This window comes from Spodoptera frugiperda, chromosome 10, assembly GCF_023101765.2.
Source record: "Spodoptera frugiperda isolate SF20-4 chromosome 10, AGI-APGP_CSIRO_Sfru_2.0, whole genome shotgun sequence".
Lineage (NCBI taxonomy): Eukaryota > Metazoa > Arthropoda > Insecta > Lepidoptera > Noctuidae > Spodoptera > Spodoptera frugiperda.
Window position 1 is genome coordinate 6,389,068 of NC_064221.1, and position 17,763 is coordinate 6,406,830.

The following is a 17,763-nucleotide window of genomic DNA, read 5'->3' on the forward strand; positions in this document are numbered from 1 at the left end:
CTTTAAAATTAATAACACCAAATAAGGCTAAAATAAATAATATTTATTTAAATCTAGACTAGATAATAAATAGAACATAATTACTCATTCGAATTCAAAGAAAACCCATTTAAAATAAATAAAATGCACACTTTTTAAACACATATTTTGGAAAACTGATCGCATATCTCCTTGTGCTTCGGCCACTGTTGAACTTGGCATTCTCTGGAATAAAGGAGAAGTACAGATACCATTTTAATTAACTTCATTACATGTTAATATGGCTATCTTTATATATATAATTCTTCTGTAAGTGTGTATGTCACTGAACTTCTCTTAAACGACTGGACCGATTTTGATGATTTTTTTTGTGTGTGTTCAAGGGGATCTGAGAATGGTTTAGATTCACAATTTTGTCCGCTGGACAATGTTTTTATAATTAGTTTTTAATTTATTAGTAGTTGTTGATTTTGGAATGTTTTACATTGGATCTGACAGACAGCGCTACCATCGCAGTGTCAAATATGAATGACGTTAGATATTGTCATAACATTTGAATAATATTTTTCATCAAAATGGTCCAGAATGTTTTAGCTTATTAAAAAAAGTTTAAAATTTTCAAATTATAGACGTGTAGACAGGACAACGTCTGTCGGGTCCGCTAGTCCAATATAATTGTAAAAGATCTTGCAGTTTCTTTGCGCGATAAACATAAGAACTACTAAACAAATTATAATTTGATTTGCATCAGAGAAATTCTTGGGAAAGGATGAGTACAAAATACCACATTGTTCTCACCTCCCACAATACCACTCAGTCTTACACCTGGAACACTTCTTCGTAGCTTTGTCGCCACACTTGGCGCACTTCGCCCCGCCACTGTCCAGTGCTAGCGCCGTGTCGCTAGTGTACGACTCCAGGAGCTTCTTGGCCATATTCCGCGACTCTTCAGAACCATCCATGTGGAATAACTCCAGCTGGGCCTTCGCCAGGGTCTTCGTACGCTTGTGTACTTGTTTCAGATAAGAGTCCTTGATCTGTAACGAGTGAATATTGTATCGTGTATGACCTTGTGCACACACAATGTCCTGTTGCGATTAAAATTAACTACAGATAATAAGTATGGGATGAGTTATAAACATCATTAAAAAATAAAGTTACTAAAATGTTAAAATATTATGTGTACCTGTGGAACAATCTCGATGAGAGTGCATCCTGGGTTCTTGACGCCATTAGTTCGGTTATGGAGGCTGGAGTAGTCGCCCACAGCCAACCGACACAGAAACATCTTCAGGTCGCCCAGTGGTGGGATCTGGTCCAACATGGGCTCCGTCATCTTGGCTTGCAGCTAGAGAGGTTACACAAACGAGGAGTGGTACCATAGCCATAACAAAAGAAAAGTATGATTTAACAAAATCAGTTCAGCCGTTTAGTAGTTATAAGATGAACAGCAAAGAACTAGTTCATCCAATAATCAACGTTTTGATAAGGCACCAAAAGATAATAATGACATTTTTGTATCGAAGAAAAATTACAATTGTAGTAGACACATTATAATACATTGCCACTTACCACTGCATTATAAAATGAAATTAGATTGGTACCTTGCAGAAGGCACTGCGGCGACATTCATCGATAGTGTAGTAGTGAGTCAGCCTCGGCTCCAGCAGTAGTTGTCTCACACACAGCCAGAGCTGAGCCTCCGTGCGATGGAGCTGAGACAGGTCTTCTGCTGACGGCTTGCTCCAGCGGCCATCTGGGTATATTAGTGTTTGACACTCATTGCAATTCTCATGTTAAATCTTCGGTAATCAATATCATGATTAGTGACCATTCGATCAGTTTTACATTGGGGCATACTAAACTTCGACGCGAGTGGGCCGGCTCGACTGGAGTGATAACATGGTTTCACCGATGAAAAGAAATAGTTTCGGTTTTCCTTACTGTAGGCCAAACCTTAATTCTCATCACCAAAAGTCAGCAATGCACATGTAACTCCTTAGGTGCTGCAGGTGACACGGCTTACCATCAGAAGATACATTTGTTTGTTTGCTCCTTATTTCATAAAAAGCAATAGCTTTACTTACAGTTAAAAGTCTGCAGTTCCCCGCTATCGTTCCTCTTCATCCAGGGTTCGTGCAGCAGCAGGTGCGTCAGTAGCGAGGGCACGTCGTGCGTCTTGTACAGGTTTGTGGAGATCGACGCGCCCGCGCCGCCCACCTCCATGTGTTCCGCTATGTAGCTGAAGATAAGAACATTATACTAATTTTACTTACTTATTTAATAAAATAGGAGTACGGTCCTATCCCTATTGTTCCTAAATGTAAATGCATGAAAAGACTAGACATCACAAGAGCATAATAGTAGATTAAAGAACCGGTCCAGTGCAAATCTGAGTCGGGTCTCTCGTACGAAGGAAACTACATTGTTGCTACGACCTTCAAAAGCTTTAAAAAAAGATCGGTCTCAAAAGGCCAGCAACGCACTTGTTACTGGTGATCATAGGCAGCGCTGATCACTTACCATTAGGTGATCTCTCTGCTCTTAAATATTTTAATTTACGAGATTATGTAGATGCAGGTATATAGGTAGTAGGCTCATTTAGATTTATTAAATAACGTCTTACCGCACGATAGAGACGCATCGCATGCTGATATCAAACTGCAAGTCCCGCTTCTGTCTCTCCAACTCTTCAATGGCAGTCTCACATTCTAGCTCCTTCGCTGACATTGGCTTCAGGTACCCGTTACTGTGTGGAAGAAGTAGTTCCTAACAATTTAATATGTAAATGATGCTAGGCTAAAAACTTTAAACAGAGAGGAGTGGAAGGAGGGTAGGGAGGCCTTTGTCCTGCAGTGGGACGATCATGGCTGAAATAAAATCAATCAAATGGTCCAAGGGTGGTTGGTTAGGTTGGTAGAAACTGGAGGATCCTTATCCCTCCTTTTTATTGGATAAGGGCAAATAGAAATAAAACGGGGAGCGGAAAGCGAAATATTAAATTTTTGCTTGCGTTCCAATTTTGACCTGCTCCTTTCCTTATTCGGGCCCGTTGAAGAAACAGGTTTGAGGGAGATCCTATCATCACAAGGTAATAGCTTACTTGATGAGACCCAACAAAGCAGTGAGCTGGTCGACGGCGTAGTTCAGCAAGTCCACCACAACTTCGCTGATGCACTGCGCGCCGTCCTCATGGAACAACACGGTCTCCAGGAGTCCAACAGTGGCCGCCTCATGGTATAACTACAATAAAAAGATTACTGAATTTATTTTATAATTTCTTTCCTTTTTTATGGAGTAGGGGGCAAACGAGCAGCGGGTCACCTGAGGACGCATCACCAGAGGAGTCATAGGTGCGTTGCCGGTCTTTTAAAAAGGAGTACGCTCTTTTCTTGAAGTTTTAAAGACTGTCACTTTAGACCAGACGCCTTGGTGTACAAGGCTGGAAGTCCCGACTCTAGACAAATCGTTGGACTACTATGGTCTTCGAAACTTACCACCATATAGACGCCGAAGGTATTCTCCGGAGCAGGTTCCAACTTAATTATCTGTGGGTAGATCTTGGTGCGCCATACTTGTATGCATATCGCTTCATACACTAAAACTGGTAACTGAAAATTTTATGACGATAATATAAGAATATGACGATAATACATGAAAATAGGGACTTATATTGGAATTTACCTTTCCAGATGAAATTAGGGTTTCCTTGGTGCGTTCCTCCATCATTGAGGAGGCTTCCAAAACCGCTTGTTGATTCAGTTTCTGTAAACGTATGTGCCAGTCTACCCATCTAGAAAGACCAAGAATTAAATTGATATTTTATTGAACATTTCACGCCGGCTCGACCGGAGTAATACTAACGCTTACGTTGTTGAGTGAGGTTACTGGCGGGCCAATTACTCCTCTTCCCAATCCCCTATTCCCCAACAACTCATAAATTCCTAACCCCCAAGAGGCCGGCAACGCACTTGTAACGCCACTGGTGTTTCGGGTGTCCACGTGTGGCAGTGATTGTTTACCATCAGGTGATCCGTCTGCTCCTATACCGGCTAATACCATAAATAGGGTATTATAACCTCTTGTAAGCTTACCCCTGATTGCCTATGTAGTCTATGCGCGATGGTTCCATACTATCGACATACAAATCCAGCTCCCCTACGTTTAGGGCACTCAGTTCCGGGTCTTTCAAATCACCCATTTTGACTAACTGCAATAAATTATCACGAAATCAAATATGAAATTGTGCGTATTTGTACGACAACGTTATTATTTGCAAAACCTCACTTTGTTTATATGTTACTAGGGAAACGTTAGTTCAATAGTTTTTAAATTTTGTAAACTCGCGGCACCGGAAGATACCAAAAAGTCGAGATGGAAATAAAAAAAATATAAGCGCTGTTCCTATTTGTGTCAAATTTTTTGATTGCAAGTAACAAATAAGTAGATAGGTCCTGCTTTTTAATTTGGTTATTTTTTTATATATAAAAATAATAATCATCTAACCTTACTACTTATTATAATAAATGTAAAAATTTGTAAGTTTTTATGTATGCTTGTTACTCAATTACGTCAATAAGCTGATGAGATTGGGATGAAATTTGGAATAGGGTTAAAAATCTAAAATTATTATACTCTCAGAAAAACAAAAGAAAACCCAAGATGCTAAAATTATAATTAATTTCTATGCATTCTAACGTGGACAACACGAAACTAAACAGGCCTTTGTGTTGCTATAGTAAAAAATTAAATTAAAATGGCGACTGGCGGAAGTGTATTTTCTGTCTTTCTTTTGATAATTTGACACACGTGCCGCGTGGAGTTTTGCCCCGCAGGTTGTTAAAAAATAATATATTTATTAGTATTTAAGTGCTAAAACACACGGTAATTTCATAGGAATTTCAATTGCAGTGTTAGTATAATAAAAGGTTTAGTGAATTTTGTGAAATGTGTTGATAAATGTGATGAGTAGTAGGATGTCATGCCGCCACACCAAATGCGTTTGTTTTTTACTTGTAATGAATATATTGTAGCAGTTTAATAATTTGTACACATGTAAATCTCGTTGATTTGTAAATTAGTTCATGTTTATACGCATATTTAGCCCAATTCGTGAGTTCAAAAATTCATGCAACACGACCTAACCTCAACGTCAATAAAGTGTGGTTTGGCATCAAAACTCCTAAAAATATCAAGTTTTCCTTTATTATTTAGTAACTATTTCTAAATTTTGTTACAATTTTCCGTATCTCGAACGCATGTACCCATGCCAACATCATATTTATCAGATTTCATTTCATGTTCACTAAATCTGTTATTGTCTGATACCCAAGTACTAGGGCTCTGCAGTTACAAACATGCTTATTATATCAAAATAAACTAGTATTACTGCAATCATTCTAATCTAGCCGTTAGAAAAAATTATAACATAGAATCAAGAATACGTTTTTGAACTGCATGGTGAAACAATATTGTCAAGACCATCTTTGTTTTTACTCAAAACGCCCCAAACCTTAACCTCTAACAAATCTACAACAGCCTCAACAGCTACAAAAAAAACCCAGTTCATACCAAATAAACAACGGACACAAAGTTCCTCTCAATCTAATAAGTGGTTACATTTGCAGCACGATGGTTGCGACTACAGACAAGAAGGCTCCGGCCGAGAAGAAGCCAGTGAAGGGTAAGGAGGACAGCAAGAAGCTGCCTGCCGTCCCCGAGTCAGTGCTGAAGCACCGCAAGAGGAGGGAAGCTCTCCGCACTCGCCGCCTGCAGGTATCACAACATAACCTATAACAATGATGTTTTCAGGCTTCAATATTCTTGGATATTAAAGTTATTACCTACCCTGGATATTTAGAAGGTGTCCTCGGAGCAAAGGGCATTTTGACTAATTTACTTTAAATGAAATAGATACAAGAAAATAAATGTTTATTTAGGACACAAACTGTAAAGTTCATTTCCTGTTAAAATGTGTATGATATTGTACTAAATAATTTATGTCTTACTTACTGAGTACACATTGATCAAATATGTTTGAGTTCAATCAATATACTTGTTTTTGACAATCCAATAGTATAGTATCCATCTACTGACGCAGAAACCACTACACAGAGGGTAGGGAGGCTTGCCCTTTAGTGGGGCGATCACAAATGACAAGAATGACTTAGCAGAGCTATGTGTATGACAAGTAAATTAATGTTATGTTTTGTTTTATTACCAGGTCACCCTTAAGAGGCGTTCATCAGCCATCAAGAAGAGGAAGGAAATCTTCAAGAGGGCTGAACAGTATGTTAAGGAATACCGCATCAGGGAGCGAGATGAGATCAGGCTAGCCAGACAGGTGAGATAGGAATATTTCATTTTACATTGTGAATAAGTAGCAGTTCTGCAATCAAAGAATTTTTGTGATGTGTCATTTTTATTTTTATAAACCTATTACTAACTGTAGATATGGGAGTCCGAATGTCACAAAACTATTCAAGTTAAGTAGTGGAAATTTTGTACCACATAGTTAAAGTTTGATGGTTCATTATCTACCATCACCATTCGATACATCTTCGTATTGGAGACTTGTTTGACATCAAAAAGAAAAAAAATGTATGAGGAGTTATAAACATGCCGCCGTAACCAACTTTCACAACAAGGATTTATATCAGCAACTGGTCTAGAAAGCTAAGCTGACTTATGGATCATTTTCCCTATACCTGGAGTCATTTCTTTCGTAGGTTCTTTATGGCTCACCCCAACTCTACATAAACTTGAATTATAAATGATAAATGATATTTATTTTGCAAATAGGTTATAAAATAACACTTTTACACGTCAATCTCTTAAACAACTAGATGGGGCCGGATTAAAATCTTATTGTATCGTTTGATTACAGGCTCGCAATCGCGGCAACTACTACGTACCTGGTGAAGCTAAACTCGCCTTCGTCATCCGTATCCGTGGTATCAACCAGGTCTCACCCAAGGTAAATATTGTTTTTTAGCAACACAACCTCTATTGGGACTTATAACACATGGTGATAAGTGTGTGTACATTGTACAGTGGCATTTAGAGCGGCCGTACACGGACTGCTCGAGCGGTCGGCGTCGACTGCTTGAAGCTGTTGACGGCTTGAAGTGTTCGCGACTGCTCGAGCAGTCGTGTGTACGGCAGCGAATGAATGGCTATAGTTCATCGTGCCGTCGCGGCTTCAAGCAGTCGGTTATAACTGCTTGAAGCCGTCCGTGTACGGCCGCCCTTAGTCCCGTAATGTGCAAATGCCCCTCTACCTACCCCTTTTGATTTTAAGTGCAGAAGTTTTTTCACGTTTTAAATATCGTTGTAAATAAATTCTTGTAGTTACACACTCGCTGACTTTCAATGGCATTTTCTATGAATGTACATCATCAGCTAACCTACTAGAATACACGTTTCTAGCTACACATCATTTAAGTCCTATATAGCATCTTCAAGTATCCAAAACAAAATTATGCTAATACATATTACTTTTTTTTTATCCCATAGGTCCGCAAAGTCCTGCAGTTGTTCAGACTGCGTCAGATCAACAACGGTGTGTTCGTGCGCCTCAACAAGGCTACCGTGAACATGCTCCGTATTGCCGAGCCCTACATCGCGTGGGGATACCCCAACCTCAAGAGTGTTAGGGAGGTCAGTACCAACACTTGTTTTGTTCATTTTTGTTGCAGATTGAAAACACTATCGATTTTATAACTATTCTATTTCAATCTATTTTAAATGAAAAGTTTTGTAATATCGACAAAAATCTAGTGGATACCAGATATGGAACCTGTGAGTCTAAAAATGTGTCTACTCTAAGGCATAATTTACGGAGATTTCGCGTGTTGGGTGATTCATGGCATTGGCGCAGCGGGCCGTGTCATCACTCGCGCAATCAGAAACATATAAGTAATGTAAACGAGCCCCATAGGCTTCCCTGTGACATAAAAATTCACAATGTTTATTGTCTAAAAAGCTATAGTTACAATTTCTAGCACTTCTAAATGATCACTACTTCTTCCGCAGTTGGTATACAAGCGCGGTTTCGCCAAGGTGAACGGCCAGCGTGTGCCCATCACCTCCAACACAATCGTTGAGCAGAAGCTCGGCAAACAGAACATCATCTGTGTTGAGGACCTCATCCACGAGATCTTCAGCGTCGGAGAGAAGTTCAAGGTAAGAGTTGACAATTTTCAAATTACATAAAAATCTTTTTTGATAGTGAAGATCCAATATTTCTTTCTCATTGAATGCCGTGACCGACATATGGTGTTGGTAGTAGTGGTATTAGTACTCAACATTTTTCTGTTGCCACTTAAAACTCATAACTGCTTTAAGATTAAAGCTATAATAATATTATAATCTTGCCTTTTCTTATTAATTACTGCCCAGAAAATAAAGAACTATATTGTTACCTACTATAGAACTTTAACTACAGTAACTAAGCCGCAGTACAAAACTGCTGATCAAATAAGCCATTTCAAACGTTCTTATTTTGTCCCACAGTACGCCAGCAACTTCCTCTGGCCATTCAAGCTGAACAACCCGACCGGTGGTTGGCGCAAGAAGACCATTCACTACGTCGACGGAGGTGACTTCGGAAACCGTGAGGACAAGATCAACGAGCTCCTGAGGAGAATGGTCTAAGAATAAACATAGATTATAATTTATTCTTGCGTTTTATTTTCTTCTCTGACCTGCGTAGATCTCTATGTAAGGGTTTCTTTTATTTCATTGAACTCTATAATAATAACTAATAATAACTATATAGCTACTTCTGCTGCGTTTCTCTTATTGTGTCGCGTTGTTACTCTATAACAACCATTCTCAATAAATGGACTATGTAACACAAAGAATTATTTAATTCAAACCTGGAGATTAGCGTGTACAAACTCAGCTCTATATTTTAGTATGGATTACTCATTTGTCCTATGGTGTAGGCAGGTAGACCATCGAGTGCCTGTGCCGCCTAAATACATAATGGGATTTAAGAAATAATAAGATTGTTACCATTATCTAAATTAACTAAAAATCACGGATTTCTCACGTAAATTAATGGAGAATAGCTGTACTAGTTTCGAGTCACAGAAGGACTCTTCATAATGAGCAGCGTGCGCAGGCGACGTCGCGCAGCCTACTCATTATCTAAAGTTACATATAACAGTTTATATACATAGGGAAGTTAAGATATGAATTGACAAAAACTTACAAAAGTAAAAAACGATTTATTAAATTACAACTAGATCACAGTTAAGTCTTATAACAAAAAGAGAGCTTTGCTCATTCAAATAGGTAGAACTCCAATAACATTCCTTTCAAATTGTTCTATGAGAGGTTCCAGATCTTCTGAGGAGCCTGACATACCTGTCCTTACTGCTTTCTGTAGATTCTGAAACAAACAATTTGTATTGAATACACTCTGGAACTACTGGACTCATTCGATTTTTTTGGCATAGAATGCTTTTGGTTTTCATTGATGGAGTGTCCGCCGAGCGAGTGGTTTCAGGTTTGATACCTAGGTCATGTTTGTTGTGTTATACAGATAGGTCTGTATAGGTGTGGTAATAGGCTTACCTCTTATTAGAATCATGTGACATAGCTACTATACTAATGTGCACTGTTTCTTTGGGGAGGCAATCAAGTTGCAAAAAGAACTTGAAAATTAAATCAAAATTTGTTGTAAATAGATACTTACTTCAATAGCAGCATAAGAAGACATATTGATAAACTCATTCCCAGGAGCAAAGTTAGTGAACACACAGTAAATCAAATCAGATAAGAAATTCCTCATACTCGATAATATCTTTATATTTCCACTTGACAACTTCAGTAAAGGACTAGAGAAACTATCATTGTATATCTCTATTTTCACTTTTTCATTTCCTATAGAGAATATTAAATTACTTTTCGATTGCAAAAACTCCTCCGATGTGAATTGTTGGAGGAAGTAAGTGACCTTTTTGGAAGTCAAGTGCTTGGTGGTCTCCTTATTTCTGAATACTTCTTGGTATTTATCCGGCAATCTAACATACAGCTGCCATTCTTTTGTAGAAGGTCTGTGCTTTAAACTGTCTTCAAACTCAAATAGATGGCCAAAATTATTGATAGATGTTTGTAAAATAAGTTTTGATAGTGGGTCCTCAAATCTTTTCAGGCACTGCTGTCTATTTAGTATCAGATTGAATTTTATGAAGTGTTCTGAGTGTAAAGTAACATGTTTCCTGTACAATATAGTAAATGTCTTCTGCTTAGCGTCCAAAGCTCCCGGTATTGTGGACATAATTTTAATATCCACATTCATTTCTGTAAAATCTATAAGTTTACTCTTCAACGGTATTAAAAAACTTAGCTTCTTGATTTCTGATACTTTTATGCTTATAGTTTTAATTATTTTGGTAGATGTGGACAGTGTTATGTGGATTCTCAAGTCTCCGATGGCATTTGACAGAATATTTCCCAGTTTATGCTCTGTTGTTGTTGAAATTTTTACCAGAAAGAAGAATGACTCTTCTTCGAAATATTCGCTGAAGTTGCTTGTTAGGATAGCTTTCTTATTTTCTGTGATTGCATCGTCATAGTTGTCATAAACTATAACTTTGTGGTTTATAACACTATCCATTACATCCTGTCTGTTGGACAGAGACAATGCAGTAATGTAGTCTCTTTCTTTAGTCAGTTTTTTGGCTATCACATCATTCTTATTGACTTCATCCAGAATTTTCTTCACATAATCAGAATTATTGTTCAACAGCCTGTCTGCAGGGCAGTACTCAATGGATTCATCCTTGAAATATGACTCTGGACTATCTATTGAAAATGTGTAAATTAAATTCGTGAATGTGGTGCAAATAATCTGATTTCCTATGATTATGAAATCTTTTACTTGTTTGACAAAGAATTGCTTAAATTTAATGTCTTGGGACATTATATTGTCTGCTCTCCATAGAGATTTACCATCTGTGTAGATAATAGAATCCTTGTAAACTAAGGATTTGTGGATTGCAATGTTCAAATGAACTATTTTAGGTGTTTTAAGGTCACTCCAGGATAGAATTATAACTGTGCCTATTGCAAGAGTAACCACAATATTCATATCTTGTTCAATAATGTTTATATTCGATATCTCGGAAGGACAAGAGTATAGTTTCACTAATTTAGCTTCATATTGAAACTTTTCACAAGTAATTATGCAACTGTAAACATCTAGCTTATCAAAAGACAATACTACCAACTTATGATTCTTGTTGACTTTGCACTCATTAGTTTCAAACATGTTTTTTAGAATTTCTAAATGGTCATCTGTTATGGATTGGAGACTTCCGTGTACTATAATGTATTTGTCTGGTGTCTGTAAAGACGGTAACGCGTCACTATACAGCAGTTGTACTTGATTCTCAAACTCGAAATATTTGGCAACTTGGTGTAAGCATAGGGAATAAGAATTTGAGTTGTATTTCAAACATATAGCCATGTTATTCTTGATGAGAGATAGGGCGACCATGTAGTCTGAAGCGCCACGGCCCACGGAAGATATACTTTTTGAAACAGTGTTTATAGAAAGTAATTGGATGTTGCCGCAAGTATCTACGCAAGCTAAATAGCTGTCCCAGATCATTATGTCGATTATTTCGTATCTAGAATTAAATTTTATCACAGGGTTTTCGAAATTTTGATTTTCATAAATGAATATTTGAAATTGGTTCCATAATATTGTCATATTGCTCGGTGCATAATAAAATATGTTTAGATTAACGAGGGAGTCTTCGTTACATTTAAAGCACTGTTTTGTCGGCGTATTCTCATAACTGATATCCATAGTAAATCTTTAATCACAAATTAGAATTAAAATATTTAATAAAAACTTGTACTGAAATCCGAGAACCGCCAAAAGTCGTTTTTGTTTACTATACGATACGTGACATTACACACTTTTGACATTTGACATAGATTTATAGACACTGGGCATTTAAGGCAGGAATAAATTAGGAAGGAGTATGTGTCGTGGTCTGCATCAATCGTAAAAATGTATTAATTATTTTGTGAAATTATATTTTTATTTATAATATAATAAATCATTGTCAAGATTCAAGTCAAAATAGTTAATCCTTTAAATTGATAATATTAATATAGTACACAGTTAGTAGTTTTGCTACTCGATCATAGATGGCGCTGTCTATAATTTAATTGCATTTTAGCCTATTACACTTATTTCTTTGTTTTTTATTGATTTAAGTGTTTGGTTTATTAGATTAAAATATAAAAGAGAGAAAACCTTAATAAAAGAGCCAATTTGTTGCGTCTGTCACTGTTGGACACAGAAACAGCAGCGATCGGGAAATATAATAAAATAAATTATGCAAGGGTTACGTAAAAATAAAACAATTTCTTTTATAACATCATTCTTTACTCCACGAAACAAAATTTAAGTACGTTGTGGTAATGAAAAATTTACATTTATTATAAAATAATATCAAATTAAGACAAATATTAAAAAACTTACAATAAAGTGCAGAGTACCATTAATTTTAATTGATAAGATTGAATAAAATTTTCAGTTCTTTAGACGAAGGCTTAAAATGTTTTTGTTGATATAGAATAATGATCCCTAACACTACCACATAACGTTGAAAGTGTTGTAGCAAATAATGGAATGAAGTTTTTGGACACAGGCACATAATTATATTTTTATAATTTGCCTTTCAATGGTCCAAATGTTTGTCCAATGGCAGTTAATTTCAGTGTCATTAAATGTGATAAACTGCCGCACTCAGAGACATTTAATTATTATTTAAAGTATTCCTTAGTAAGGATTTGTATCGAAAACAATTGCTAAGGACTGGGTTAAGTAACCATCAAATGACTCTGAGTACCGCAGTAAATAAATATAATGTTAAAAATGAAAATATTTTCAGATATAGTTTACTCTTTGATTATATAATTAAATCAAATTAAATCTTATATATAATTAAATCTTAGACATATTTATAATCAAAGAGTTTACTCTGCCAGTGAATTGATTTCAAATGATTAATTCAAATTTTCGTGTAAAAAAATATAGTAGTAGTAATTCTTTTTACAAAAATAATTTCTATGGAATTCATTTGTTTGAATTTCGATCTTTTATTTAAACGGCCTTTTACAACACAGATGATTATAAAATGGAGTGCTAAGTAGACAGAGAGACACCGTGCGACAGAGACGGAAAATAGTAAAGTTCAACAACTTTTTTATTCTTGTTTCGGTGAGTCTGAATCCTTAGCAATGAAAATAGATTTATTAAACACATTATTTACAAAGAAATTATATATTTTTCGAGTGACAGGATAATTAATCTGATGTGTACAAATCGTTGTTTGTCGATAATGTAAAGAAATGTAGAGGTGGTTTTATGGCTAGTTTTAATATCTGCCGATAGATAGAATTGTGATATAAGCTCCAATGAAAAAGTGTCAAAATTCTTCCTCTAGTACGTAAATCTTTCGATAGATTTGGATTTTGTGTGTATCGAGATTGGCTGCACGTCAAAAATACACGTAATATGCTATTTCAAAGGTTTTCGGTTTAGACCACCTCTACTTCGACATAAACAAAATGGAATGTAGGATCACACTTACAATATCACACAATAAAATTAAACTTTAAGTACTAAATACAATAAAAGTTTGGAGTAAGAGACAGATGTCGAATACTAGAATAATTTTAGAAAAAAAAACTAATTATAGGCAAGTGAATAGTAATTTTTATAAGTATTATGTACAAGCCACAATAAATATTAATTAAATACTTAATTTTCGGGAACCCGTTATGGTGTTTCCATAATTAAAACTAATTGGCACACTTTCACATTGAGTCGCTAGCAAAACTATACCCTAATTAAAAACTAAAGAGGTTTTATTCTTTTCCTTTTAATCTAAAACAGTATGAAACTTCCTGTGAGAAACGATAAAACTTTCGTTCTATAATTATTACTATTTACATTATTGATATGTGTCTTTATTGCGGTGGATGTGAAATATTTACTTTTCTTATTAAAAATATTCTTTTGCAGTTACAAAAATCACTGTTGGTTGAGCTGAAAATTATTCGCTATAAATGCTTAAATTAACCACTAGTTTTAATTCTAGGCTATATGTACAGATCTCACAATCATGAGTATTATAATTGCACTTTATTTGTATGCGGGTCGCCTCTAACGAAGATCGTCATAAAAATAAATACGCAATCTTCAAAGATGTCCTGTGCGAACATTTTATGGCAGTTAGAGATAATATCATTATCCGTTGGCTGTATGATTGGCACGTCTTTGCCTTAGAGTGCGCACATAATGACTTTGACAATCGATGACAGCGCTGATTTGAAGGCAAGTGTCAAATTCAGTACTTTTATGTTCAGTATAATTTTTCATCTGTTTCTTGAACAGTGCGCGAGAGGTTTGTTCTCGTCGCGAGTTTTCCTGTTGAGACCGTCGTCATTGCTGTAACGCATTTGTTACTTCTTGATGTCAGGGTCCATTTTTGTTTTGTCCATCGACGATGACACCATACCGCTTTGAGGATATAACTTGTCTAAATGCTTGAGTGATTCGTTGAGGAAGTTCTGGAAAAGAAAATAAAAATAAACCATCTTTAAATAATTAAAACCGTTATTTTATCTACATATTTGGCAGTATAGCGATTGACCGATATTTAAAATTGCGAAGATTATAATTTAAGTATTTTGTTTTTCGATAATTTAAAGTGTAGGCGTAAAAAGATTGAAATGATTGTTATTCGCTAAATTATTTTTGTTGTTTTTTCTTTTGTCTTCGTTTGACAACAATTATAATCTTTTAATTCTTATTTCAATAAATTACAATTAACTAGAATTTCACTGTAAGTGTAAATTTAAAACACAATGAGCGATCCTTTTTATAGACAGCCAATTACATTACATTTATACGTGTATTGCAAATTGGCTTTCTCTTAGTGCTCCATTTATTCATTAATCCATGACCTTTCCTGAATCCACGATTATTCGAAACTATTAATAAATAATCGATTTCAATTCAAAACCTTTTTATTAAAATCGATTTTTGACATTCGTTGCATGGAGTTTCTGTCAAAAACATGCAGGACTTATGAATTAAGGTCGGGTTATTATTTTCCAGTGACATATACATATTATAAATAGTAAAATACGCACCTGTATAGCTGTGAGCGCGGCCACTATAGCTGGACCTCCGAACCCATGCGAGATGAGTGAGAAATGTGTTAGGTGGCGCTGTATTGCCGGCTCTAGTAAGTGTGGTGGCCTGGTATTGCAGAGCGGTGATCGGTCCTGATTCAATAAGTCCATTAGCTCCTTTATAACCTGGAAAAAAGTAAAGTATTTAATAAAAAAATGCGTTAAGTCTAAAAACTTTAGAATACTGATAAATATTGTACGGATCCAAGGAAATCTCGGATTGTCAAAGACCGACTGGTTGACGATTGACGACAGAACAATATTTATTTTTATAGTATAGGGCGCCAAACTCCAAATTAGCATTCGGAAAAACTGATACTAGGCAATCGGTGCCGTCCATAGAACCCTAAACTCCAGAGGGGTTACAAGTACGATGCCAGGTTATTGGGGATTTGTTGGGTACTATGGACACCGAATACTACTATGGGTAGCTTCCTTACTTTTAATACATCGTATGTGAGTACGTGAGTAGGTCGAGTGACCTACTACATAGCTTAGTATCAATGGAAACGGTCAAATAGTTTCACAGCTTAGTTATTACATCTTTGTAGCATAGCTACATAGCACATCTCTGGTGGAAAAGCATCCTAATACTGATGATGACATAATTACACGATTTAATCCCAAATTACACATTTTTATCCCGAATTACACATTTTTATCCCGAATTACCCATTTTTATCCCGAATCACACATTTTTATCCCGAATTACCCATTTTTATCCCGAATTACCCGTGTTTATCCCTAATTACACATTTTAATTACAAGTTCACCAATAACAATTACCTGTTTAGTAGCCTGCAGCAGGTCCCTCCTGCGCCGGGAGTCGTGCTCGGCGTACTGCCGCGCGAGGTACTCGGCGAGCGCGCGCGCCGGGAACTCCGTCTCACACACGTAGCCGAAGTCGCGGGCTAAGTGCACTGCTTCCGCTGTTGAAGGATTTTGTATCTTATGTCACTGTGTTTAGGGGTTGATTTTCTTTAAAGTCTATTACTGAGGTTTTGGAAATTAATTATTATTAGAATCTGTTTAAATTGCATGACAAGGCCATGGAGAAGAGTCCATGGAGAACTAATAGGTATTAAAAAAAGTGCTAGATTTAATATTAGTCTGAGAGCGTTCAGCACTCTGATTTTTTTTTTTTTTTTTAAAAACTTTGCCCCACACTAGGATTTTCTCCTGTGTCGTGGTTTGTTCATTCACGCTGGCCAATCAAACCGCCGAACGCGCTCTCGTTAAACGTAAAACAAACTCGTACTAAGCCCTCAGACCAATATTAAATCTAGCACTTTTTTAATTCATATTAGTTCTCCATGGACTCTTTTTCCATGGTCAAACAATTTAAATATTTCAATATTCGTTTCAAAATTGGTAATTGAAGGCGTATTATATTTACCTTCAACTAAAGACGTAAGCAGTGTGACGTTGGCAGCTTTCCGCCGCCCCGCGGGTAAGTTCAGCCCGATCTTTTCCAACTTCTCACGCAGCAATCTCCCGCCATTTTTGCTTTTTGCTCTAAAACAAACGAAAAAATAATGGTTAGACATTTTATCTTACTAGGTACTGTGAAAACCAAAAGAAAAAGAAATAATAATAATTTGAAAATAAAAAATTCTTAATCAAATAAAAAAAGATATGCGTATTGGATTTATAACATTGATTCTATTGCAAGTCAGTGCGTAAAAAAAAAGTAGCTACCGGCCACCTTATTCGATATTTCTTTTGTTGTTCGGTCACATGTCAATCAATAATACTGCTACTGCCCGCTAGATGGCAGCTACCGATAACCTATCGATTACCGTCAAAATTGTAATTCGTGATTGACGCATAGAAAGTACCAAGCTCACAATTTTTCGAATAAATTAACATTTTTTCTTAACTGCTACAGAATAGGGTCGATAATTGATTGGTTTCTACTATTTTAGCGGTAAAATTAAATTGGTAGATAAAGGTTTGGTATTTAAAAATGGCTACCAGTATTAACTGCTGTGCTTTGAAATAAAACCTCGTTAGTAAAATTGTTTTCTATAAAGTTGATGTTTTGAATTTGGAAGGAATGTGAGGTCGATTATTTGAGCATGATTTATAGAAGTAAATGCTATACTGATGATCATTGGGTCCATTTTTGACTGATAACAATTTGATTATGAGAAGTTCTGATTTCAAATAGGTAAAAGTAACAAACTGGTACCTAATTAACTACAATTGAGAGCAAAGAAACTGAACAACTAATGTTGTTTTTCCATTTTAAAGAACCCTTTATAACTAAAATAATACTCGTTTCGCAACAAAAACTCTCATTTTAAAGGTAAATACTTAAAATTGCCATGCATTAGGCAAGTAGGTATCATCAGCCAGTCTCTGTGCACTGTTTAAATAAACAATAATCATTATAAAATATAGTTAAAATGTGGTAGGCTTCAATTCATGTAACGATGTCTTCTAGATATGAGATGCGAACGACTTTTAAAGGAATTCGTATTAATTTAGACCATGTTCATAACACATTCTTTTATAAAATTCTATCGAAGAGAATTGAGAAATGTTTCCCCG

General features: G+C 36.0%; 4 protein-coding genes across 7 annotated transcripts in view; 1 reads left to right on the forward strand and 3 right to left on the reverse strand.

The window, feature by feature from the left end:
* Positions 1-22: 22 nt before the first annotated feature.
* On the reverse strand, positions 23-4,264 carry LOC118277396 (zinc finger MYND domain-containing protein 10). Its single transcript, XM_035596170.2, has 10 exons — positions 4,074-4,264; positions 3,664-3,772; positions 3,477-3,590; positions 3,083-3,222; positions 2,606-2,728; positions 2,067-2,221; positions 1,584-1,735; positions 1,166-1,327; positions 778-1,016; positions 23-204 (listed from the first exon to the last, which is right to left on the reverse strand). The coding sequence occupies exons 1-10, from the start codon at positions 4,178-4,180 to the stop codon at positions 135-137; spliced, it is 1,371 nt and encodes a 456-aa protein (XP_035452063.2). The 5' UTR covers positions 4,181-4,264; the 3' UTR covers positions 23-134.
* Positions 4,265-4,661: 397 nt separating this feature from the next.
* On the forward strand, positions 4,662-8,657 carry LOC118277394 (60S ribosomal protein L7). 2 transcript variants are annotated; one of them, XM_035596166.2, is made up of 7 exons: positions 4,662-4,814; positions 5,607-5,754; positions 6,203-6,322; positions 6,866-6,955; positions 7,495-7,638; positions 8,014-8,163; positions 8,494-8,657. In XM_035596166.2, exons 2-7 carry the CDS (start codon positions 5,611-5,613, stop codon positions 8,632-8,634), a joined length of 789 nt encoding a protein of 262 aa, XP_035452059.1. In that variant the 5' UTR covers positions 4,662-4,814; positions 5,607-5,610; the 3' UTR covers positions 8,635-8,657. The 2 variants fall into 2 exon arrangements, with proteins under 2 accessions (XP_035452059.1, XP_035452061.1); XM_035596168.2 differs by lacking the exon at positions 4,662-4,814 and adding an exon at positions 4,827-4,863.
* Positions 8,658-9,192: 535 nt separating this feature from the next.
* On the reverse strand, positions 9,193-11,914 carry LOC118277279 (uncharacterized). The gene is made up of 2 exons (XM_035596002.2): positions 9,683-11,914; positions 9,193-9,376 (listed from the first exon to the last, which is right to left on the reverse strand). Exons 1-2 carry the CDS (start codon positions 11,801-11,803, stop codon positions 9,272-9,274), a joined length of 2,226 nt encoding a protein of 741 aa, XP_035451895.2. The 5' UTR covers positions 11,804-11,914; the 3' UTR covers positions 9,193-9,271.
* A 455-nt stretch (positions 11,915-12,369) lies between these two features.
* LOC118277573 (transcription factor AP-2-epsilon) overlaps positions 12,370-17,763 on the reverse strand; it is a 63,698-nt gene continuing 58,304 nt past the window's right edge. Inside the window, exons 8-11 of one of the 3 annotated variants that reach the window (XM_050696394.1) lie at positions 16,607-16,725; positions 15,997-16,139; positions 15,169-15,336; positions 12,370-14,583 (exon numbers count right to left, since the gene is read on the reverse strand). In XM_050696394.1, coding sequence (XP_050552351.1) covers positions 14,476-14,583; positions 15,169-15,336; positions 15,997-16,139; positions 16,607-16,725 — 538 coding nt within the window. In that variant the 3' untranslated portion in view covers positions 12,370-14,475. The remainder of the gene's footprint in view (positions 14,584-15,168; positions 15,337-15,996; positions 16,140-16,606; positions 16,726-17,763) is intronic. The other 2 variants (XM_050696393.1, XM_050696392.1) reach the window with 2 other exon arrangements.

Coding starts and splice junctions, on each gene's coding strand:
- LOC118277396 (XM_035596170.2), bottom strand. CDS start 4,180: ATGGGTGATTTGAAAGACCCGGAACTGAGTGCCCTAAACGTAGGGGAG. Junction 3,223..3,476: donor CCTTCGGCGTCTATATGGTG/GTAAGTTTCGAA, acceptor TTTTTATTGTAG/TTATACCATGAGGCGGCCAC. Junction 205..777: donor ACTGAGTGGTATTGTGGGAG/GTGAGAACAATG, acceptor CCTTTATTCCAG/AGAATGCCAAGTTCAACAGT.
- LOC118277394 (XM_035596166.2), top strand. CDS start 5,611: ATGGTTGCGACTACAGACAAGAAGGCTCCGGCCGAGAAGAAGCCAGTG. Junction 6,323..6,865: donor AGATCAGGCTAGCCAGACAG/GTGAGATAGGAA, acceptor GTTTGATTACAG/GCTCGCAATCGCGGCAACTA. Junction 7,639..8,013: donor ACCTCAAGAGTGTTAGGGAG/GTCAGTACCAAC, acceptor CTTCTTCCGCAG/TTGGTATACAAGCGCGGTTT.
- LOC118277279 (XM_035596002.2), bottom strand. CDS start 11,803: ATGGATATCAGTTATGAGAATACGCCGACAAAACAGTGCTTTAAATGT. Junction 9,377..9,682: donor CTTCTTATGCTGCTATTGAA/GTAAGTATCTAT, acceptor TGTTTGTTTCAG/AATCTACAGAAAGCAGTAAG.